General features: G+C 51.4%; 1 protein-coding gene across 1 annotated transcript; it reads right to left on the bottom strand.

Moving 5' to 3' along the window:
- Positions 1–1,430: 1,430 nt before the first annotated feature.
- Positions 1,431–8,066, bottom strand: Qtrt1 (queuine tRNA-ribosyltransferase catalytic subunit 1). Its single transcript, XM_005078544.4, has 10 exons — positions 7,790–8,066; positions 7,605–7,673; positions 7,373–7,511; positions 4,626–4,704; positions 4,409–4,524; positions 2,774–2,912; positions 2,383–2,458; positions 2,195–2,304; positions 2,032–2,119; positions 1,431–1,676 (listed from the first exon to the last, which is right to left on the bottom strand). Exons 1-10 carry the CDS (start codon positions 8,030–8,032, stop codon positions 1,524–1,526), a joined length of 1,212 nt encoding a protein of 403 aa, XP_005078601.1. The 5' UTR covers positions 8,033–8,066; the 3' UTR covers positions 1,431–1,523.
- Positions 8,067–8,642: the final 576 nt, after the last annotated feature.

Here is an 8,642-nt window from a genome sequence, read left to right as displayed (position 1 = left end):
CGGAGTTCTGGACTCTTCTGTTCTCGCTTGTGGCCAAGTGTAACCCATGTACAATAAACCATCTTTCTCGCTGTATGGCAACTGGGCAGTGATGGTGCACACCTTCAATCTCAGCACTTGGGAAACAGAGGCAGGTGTATCTTTTGTGAGTTCAAGGTCATCTGGTCTACAGAGCGAGTTCACACCTGTTATCAGCAAGAGTACTGAGAGCTATGCAGAGCCAAGCATGTGCTATAGGGTGAAGCCTAGAGCAGAAAGGTGAGCTGCCACACCCTATTGGTGATCCTAGCCAAAGCTACTTCTCCCTGAGCCAACTACACACCGGGGAACCAGGGAAGGATGAGTGATGCTTCCAGGGTAGCTGGGACATCCTAACCTCAAGAAAGAGCCCTCCCTGCTCCCCAGACTGGAATATACCTTTAATCCCAGCAACCAGGAGCAGAGGCAGATCTCTGAGTTTGAGGTCAGCCTGTTCTACAGAGCAAGTTCCAGGACAGGACAGCTAAGGGTACATAGAAAAACCCTGTTTTGTTTTGTTTTGTTTTGTTGGTTTTTTGAGACAGGGTTTCTCTGTATTGTTTTGGAGGCTGTCCTGGAACTTGCTCTGTAGACCATGCTGGCCTCGAACTCATAGAGATCCGCCTGCCTCTGCCTCCCAAGTGCTGGGATTAAAGGCATGCACCACCAACGCCTGGCGAAAAACCCTGTCTTGAGAGGAAAACAAAGACACAAAAAACAAAGAAAGTGGGGCTGGAGGGATGGCTTACTAGTTAAGAGCACTAAATGCTCTTTCAAATTCCCAGCACTCACATGGAAGCTCACAACTGTGATTCTAGTTCCAATACATATAAGATAAAAAGAAAGAGCCCCTAGACAGACAGTAGCAACGTGCACCTTTAATCCCTGTACTCGGGAGGCAGAGGCGGGTGGATCTCTGTGAGCTTGAGGCCAGCCTGGTCCATAGAGTAAGTTCCAGGACAGCCAAGGGTACACATCAAAAACCTTATCTGGAAACCCAAAAGAGCCCCCATTTTTTACCGTATTCAACAAGGTGCAGTGTACTGGGCGGTTCCTAGTTATCCCACTGATGCTATGGTTACTTTTGTCTTGTTGAGAAGGGTCGTACACGGTACCCCAGGTTGGCTATAAAAACCAAATTGGCCTTGAACTTGCAGCTATCCCCTAGCTCCTACCTTCCTAGAGTTAGGGTCACAGCTAAGAGCCACCAGATTCAAACTCTAGTTCCCAGAGCCACCTCCCTGACCTTTCCTGGCTCTGCTTCTCTTTCTGTCATGGGATCGCACTAAGCCGCCCCACATATACCGAATCACCAGGCCCACCTCCACTCCCTATGTTACTTCTACTGAGAAACAAGACATCCAACTACAGTCAAGCTTGGGGCCAGGAAAAAGACAGACAGACCACAGATCTCAGATGAAAACAAAAATCCGTAACAAAATCCTTTTAAAAAAAAGAATCCTTCAGTATCCCCCATACCCCAGCGTCCCTCCCAGGCAACCAGGTCATGTGAGTGTGATTCCCACGGAGGCCAGTGCTTCAACGGCCCAGGCAGGACAGAGGCTGTGGTCACCATACATGGTGCGCATGAAGTTTCGCACAAAGTCAGGGAAGCGCTGCTCCAAGATGCTGCTTCTAAGGGAGCTCAGGAGCTGCAGCTGCGGGGGAAGGTGTCTCATCAGCTTGGGCCTAGACCACCAGTGGTCCCAGCATCACCCACAAGGCACCAGGCATGCAAAGAGTCGCCCCACATCACAAACCCAAGGCAAAGGGAGACAGGTCATGCTCAAGGGTCCTGCCCATGCCACACCCCTAGATAAGGCACACCCACAAGGCCTTTAGGGCCCAGGCTCGTTACACCCCCAAAAGGGGGAGCCCCACTTGTACCACAGACCCACACCACACCCATGCTAGGCTCGCATCACAGCCTCAACCCACCCTGACCTCAGAGCCAAGACCCTTCGTTCTCTGGCCCAGGCCCTGAGACCCCACCCTAACCCACGACCAGGCCACCTGATAAGCGATGTTGTGCACAGTGAGATGGTGCAGCGCTGCGGTGTTGTCACTGTGCAGGAGGGCATGAAGGAAGGCGCGGCTGTGCCTGCAGATCACATGGTTAGTGGCTATACACAGCCTGAGGCCCCTCCCCCTCCCACCCCCAACTTGTAAGGCCTACTGTTGGCAAGTGGGACAGGGGCATCCCGAGTCGATGGGACTGAAGTCCTTGGCATACTGCTTCTTCTTCAGCTGCAGGTTCCCAGTGGGCACCAGAGCAGAGCCAAAGCGCTGGGGACACGGAGGTCAACGTCACGAGGGGCATGGGCTCCCGGCCCCTCCCGGCCCCTGCCCAGGCCCGGGCCTCACCGCTGTCCGTGTGGGGTATACACAGTCGAACATGTCACATCCAAGAGCCACGCAGACCACCAAGTCAGTGGCATAGCTGGGTTGCGCCATGGGAGGGCGAGGAGCAGACAGTCAGTCTCAAGAGAGGTTTCTCAGGCCTCCCTCTGCCCCTGACTGGACCTCAGATGACAAACAAGAGTTCTCCTTTATCTACTTTTGTAGAGACTGGGTTGTAGCCCAGGCTGGCCTCTTACTCCCTACATAGCTGAGGATACCCCAGAACATTGTTTACATCAGGTAGTAGCCTAAATGACCACTTTATTAGCTTCCCAGTAACTCTATACCCTTATTCCCAAAAGGATCCAGCAAAAGGGCATGGGAATCCCGGGATCTGTTCCCCACAATGACATACCCAACCCCCATCAGGTATCTTGGCTTGTCCTTAGGCAGCATGGAGGTACTTAATGCCACCATCTTCCAGAACTGTTCCTTGCTCTCTCCCCCACTCAGACCTCCGATGGCAAAGCCTGGCACATCCCTCTTGGTCATCTCTGAAAGAACAGATGGCCCCAGCTTAGGAGGAGTTAGGGTTTGGTGCCTTTACTAAAGGTCAGAGTGTACTCTAGTCTCAAGGTGGTATTTCCCTAAGTGCAGCATTTCACTAATCATAAAACCACCTGGATAAGCCTGGCGGTGGTGGTGCACGCCTTTAATCCCAGCACTTGGAAGGTAGAGGCGGGCGGATCTCTGTGAGTTTGAGGCCAGCTTGGTCTACAGAGAGAGTTCTAGGACAGCCTCCAAAGTCACAGAGAAACCCTGTCTCAACATAGATAGATAGATAGATAGATAGATAGATAGATAGATAGATAGATAGATAGATAGATAGAGCAATAACAACCACATCTGGATACTCTCAGGAGACTGAGACTGGAGGATCAAGCGTTTACCATTGCCCTCTTCTGGCCTTCTTGGGCCCTGTATACATGCGGTATACACACATGCAGGAAAATACTCATACACTTAAAATAAAAATAACTTGCCAAGCCGGGCGGTGGTGGCGCAAGCCTTTAATCCCAGCACTCGGGAGGCAGAGGCAGGCGGATCTCTGTGAGTTCGAGGCCGGGCTGGACCGACAGCCTCCAAAACAATACAGAGAAACCCTGTCTCGTAAAACCAAAAAATAAAATAAATAACTTGCCAAGCATGCTGGCACATGCCTTTAAACAGCAGGGCAGCCAGAGCTGCTACGTGACAGACTGTCTCAAAAATTAAATAATTAAGGGGCTGGAGAGATGGCTCAGAGGTTAAGAGCACTGCTTGCTCTTCCAGACATCCTGAGCTCAATTCCCAGCAACCACATGGTGGCTCACAACCATCTGTAGTGAGATCTGGTGCCCTCTTCTGGCCTGCAGGCATACATGGAGGCAGGGTGTTGCATTCATAATAAATAAATAAATCTGTTTTTAAAAAATTAAATAATTATTTTAAAAAAATTTTAAGAAACAAAAACTAGAAATAGGAAAGAAGTAAAGGGGGTGATGGTAATGGTTTCAGCTTTATAACCTCAGCAGTTTAATGTAGTAAACCCACTGTGGGCAAGGATGTAGCTCAGCGGTAGGGTGTTTGCTCACCAGGGGCGAGTGAGGCACTTGGTCCCATCAGGCACATCATCTGAGTTTGGTGATGCATGCCAGTGATTTCAGCAGAGGAGGCAGGAGGATAACTACACGACTATCCTCTGCTACAAGGATAGTCCTGGCCAGCCTGAGCTACATGAAAGTCTGTCTGAAGTCAACGTAATATTTCAACAAAGTGTGTGAAAAGGGCCAGCAAGACGGTTCAGCAAGCAAAGGCACTTGCTGTCAGGTCTGATGACCTGAGTTCTGTCCCCAGAATCTACATGGTGGACAGAACTGACTCCCAAAGTTGTCCTTTTACTTCCAGTTTCTAGACCCGCCTGCTGCACACTGACTCGCGCATCTTACACTTGTAAGTTAACATCATCCTCCGCCTGGACCAGCCCACCTCCTCCAGTTCCTGACTCTACCTTTCAGGCAAGTGGTGCGGAGATCGGCATTCAGTCCACCCTGGATGATGGCAAAGAGGTTCTGCTTGTCCCGATGCTGATGGGCTGCAATGCACCTGTCTAGCCAGCGGACTGACCTGTAAGAGGGTCAGGTCACAGAACTGCGTGACTAGGGAGGCGGAAGGGAGCCACGGGGCCCAAACCCTTCTCCCACGGACAACAACCCACACATACAGACCTGTGCATAGCCTCCTCCACTCGAGGGCCTGTCACTGTGCTGCTCACGACATCATCCAACTGCATGATGATGTCAGAGCCTGAGGGAGAGAGGGCACTCTGGTGAGGGGCAGGAAGACACAGAGGGCTCTGCAGGCACCACCACCTCCTCGTCATCATCCTAATGTGGCTGCGCAGAAGCTAGGAAACTTTGTTTTCATTTGTACACATAACCCCACAGGCCATTAAAATGGCTCTACAGGTAAACGTGCTTTCCTCCTGGCCTGACCACCCAAGTTCAAACCCCAGGACCCACATGGTAGAGGGAGGAAACCGATCCCTGCAAATTTTCTTCATGGATCCCAGGCTGTTCTCCAGCTCCCAATCTTCTTGCCTCTCTCTGCCTACTGTGCCCAGCTTTACAGGTAACTATTGCAATTGTGCTCCAGAATCTGCGGTGTAGCTCAGCAGGGATTGTCTAGCATACACAAGGCCACAGGTTCTAGTTCCAGCACTGCATAAAGTGGGTGTGGAGTTCAGGCCTGTGATCCCAGAATTCAGAAAGTAGAGGCAGATTAATCAGGAGTTTGAGGTTAGGGACTAGAGGGCTGCCTCCATGGTTAAGAGTGCTGACTGCAAGCCAGGCAGTGGTGGCGCACACCTTTAATCCCAGCACTCAGGGGACAGGCATGCGGATCTCTGTGAGTTCCAGTACAGCCTCCAAAAACAATACAGAGAAACCCTGTCTCGAAGAAAACCAATTAAAAAATGTATTTTGAGAAAAATAGAATTTTTTTTTGTTTTTCAAGACAGGGTTTCTCTGTGGCTTTGGAGGCTGTCCTGGAACTCACTTGGTAGTCCAGGCTGGTCTCAAACTCACAGAGATCCGCCTGCCTCTGCCTCCCGAGTGCTGGGATTAAAGGCGTGCGCCACCAACGCCCGGCTGAGAAAAATAGAATTTAATGTCATTCTTGGCTACATAGAGTTTGATGCCTGCCTGAACCATGAGACCCTGTATCAGACAAGATGGAGGCAAGGCCTAGTAGAACCAAGCCTGGCCTCTCTCCCATGCTTGCTCTGTGGCACAAGAGCACACAACAAGATACAAATAAACCATGGCAGCCAAGAGTTCTAGGACAGCCTCCAAAGCCACAGAGAAACCCTGTCTAGATAGAGATGGATTTAGATGGATAGATGGACAGAATAGATGGAAGGACTAATGGACAGAGACAGACAGCCCACAGTCATCTGAGAGAACCACCAGAATTTAAAAGTTTCACAGGTAAGACTGGCTTGTGGCCGTGTCTGTGGGACTGTCCTGACGCAGGACTGATGAGGGAGGACCGAGTCTCTGAGCAGCACTACCTCTAGGCAAGAGATGCCGGGTCGTATGAAAAACCTAGCTAGGGGCTGAGGAGATGACTTTGTGCTTAAGAGCACCCAGTGTCCTTACTGAAGACCAAAACTTGATTCCCAGCCCCAGAAAGGTCGGTGCTGTCTATAACTGCAGGTCTGCAAAATATACTACCTCAGGCACCTGCACTCACAGCACACACATGCACAGTTTAAAATGAAAATAAGCTGAGCATGGCGGCGCACGCCTTTAACTCCAGCACTCAGGCGGTCTACAGAGCGAGTTCCAAGACAGCCAGGACTGTTATACAAAGAAACTCTGTCTTGAAAAATTAATAATAAATCTTAAAGCAAAATAGCTCACTAAGCATGAGACTACAAGCAAGCCAATGAGCAGCGTTCACCCATGGCTTTTGCTCCTGCCTTGACTTCCCTCAGTGATCATCTGTGACCTGGAAGTATACACCCACTCAAAATGAACGCTTTCCTCCTCAACTTGCTCGGGTCACACAGCACAGAAAGAAACACCAACAGATGGATGGATGGCTTTTATCAAAACCACATCAGGAGGGAACAAGTCAAGTCCAGGGCTGAGCAACAAAGCTACATTCAAGCCGGGTGTTGGTGGTGCACGCCTTTAATCCCAGCATTCGGGAGGCAGAGGCAGGCGGATCTCTGTGAGTTCGAAGCTGGGCTGGTTTACAGAGTGGGAGTAAGTTCCAGGCCAGCCTAGACTATGTAGGACTGTCTCAAAACGAAGACAAAAAATAAAATAAATTATACAGACGAGGAAAAAGGGGTCTAAAGCATCCCTACCTCATGTTGTTGCCACCATTATTTCATTAAATTCAGTTTGTTACTAAGAACAGTAACAATTGGGTTTGCCAGCACTCAGGAGGCAGAAACAGGCAGATCTCTGTGTACCTGAGGTCAGCCTGATCTAAATCTACATACATACATACATACAAAATAAAAACAACTACATATCCAGCACTGTGTTTATACTTACATACATACATACATACATACATACATACATACATACAAAACAAAAACAAATCAAAAAGAACAACTCCATATCCAGCACTGTGTTTATACTACCGGTATCAAGAGTCAGAAATGGAAACAGGTTCTTACCGAGAAGCCCAAGCAAGCCTGGAACCAGCAACAATCTTCCCGCTAAGCAGCCAACACATGCATTTTTTATGTATTTGTTTTGTTCTGTTCTGTATGCTGTGCTGGGGGTCTAGCCCAGGACATCGGCAAACCACCGCAGTAAACATGCCCAACACAGGACCTATTCGTTATCCTTATTTTAGTCGGGTGAATGAGTCCAAACTCAGATTTCCCAACCCACACCGGACGCGAGGCCCTGAGGCTACAGGTACAGGGGGCTCTGCCCCAAGGTTCTCTTACCCAGAGCGTTCTGGATCTGCACGGACCTCTCTGGGCTCAAAAGTGTCTCCTCGCCGTCGTAGGGCGAGCGGAAGCGGACGCCCTCCTCAGTCACCTCGGACAGGGAGAACAGGGACACCATCTGGAAGCCGCCGCTATCCTGGTGGGGAACCCCGCCGCGAAGCGGTCAGGAGATGGTGTCTGGGGACCTCTCACCCCTTCGCAACGCCCAAGGGCGGCGGCCCCGACTCACCGTGAGCAGATTGTGGGGCCAACTCATGAAGCCGTGGAGACCCCGGGCCTTCTGGATGAGCTCCGGGCCCTGGGGAAGAAAGGCCACGTTAGGCGGAGCCCGCAGCCCCCTGGCCAGGCCCGCGGGAGCCCGCGCGCGGCCGAGTCCCGGGGGGCCGAGCCCGAGCCCGGGTCGCACGCACCCACCGGCCTCAGCCCCAGGTGGTAGGTGTTGCCCAAGCAGATGCGGCACCCCAGGCCGTCCAGCTGCTCCGCCGTGATGCCCTTCATGGTGGCCTGCGTCCCCACAGGCATGAACACAGGGGTAGCCACGGTCCCATGCGGCAGCCGCAGCTCCCCCGCCCGAGCCCTCGAACGACCGCATTCGGCCACCAGCCGCAAGATCCGTGGCGCGGACTCGAGAGAAGCCGGGCTGCCTGCCGCCGCCATTTCCGGAGCCGGAACCACGTGGGCTGAGACCACAGCAGACGACGCCGGAGTGCCGTCGATCACGTGACCCGAGAGCGGCGGGGAACCATGGCAACCGACGCCTGCACCGCCTCGCCCTGGGGCGGCCGCTTTTGCTCACTAATGAAAACCGCTCGAAGGCCCTTAGCCTTGGCTCGGTGAGTGAAGATACGTGCAGCTGTGTCGGATGACCTGAGTTTACTGTGTGGGATCCACAAGAATCGGAACGGATTCCCGCAAACTCGTGTGGGCAGACACACAATAAATGCAATTTTAAAACATACGTGTTTTTTTCTACTGTATAAAATATAGCGCCTTGAAGCCGGGCGTTGGTGGCGCACGCCTTTAATCCCAGCACTTGGGAGGCAGAGGCAGGCAGACCTCTGTGAGTTCGAGGCCAGCCTGGTCTACAAGAGCTAGTTCCAGGACAGCCTCCAAAGCCACAGAGAAACCTTGTCTCGAAAAACCAAAATAAAAAAAAAAAGAAAGAAAGAAAGAAAGAAAAAAATATATAGCGCCTCGATACGATGATTTACCAGGAATCCCAGGATTTGAGAGGCTTAGCAAACAGAACCAACACTGCAGTGAGTTT

This window comes from Mesocricetus auratus, unplaced genomic scaffold, assembly GCF_017639785.1.
Source record: "Mesocricetus auratus isolate SY011 unplaced genomic scaffold, BCM_Maur_2.0 Super-Scaffold_100022, whole genome shotgun sequence".
Taxonomy (NCBI): domain Eukaryota; kingdom Metazoa; phylum Chordata; class Mammalia; order Rodentia; family Cricetidae; genus Mesocricetus; species Mesocricetus auratus.
The sequence above is the reverse complement of the archived record's forward strand: the minus strand, read 5'-3'. Positions and strand labels throughout refer to the sequence as shown.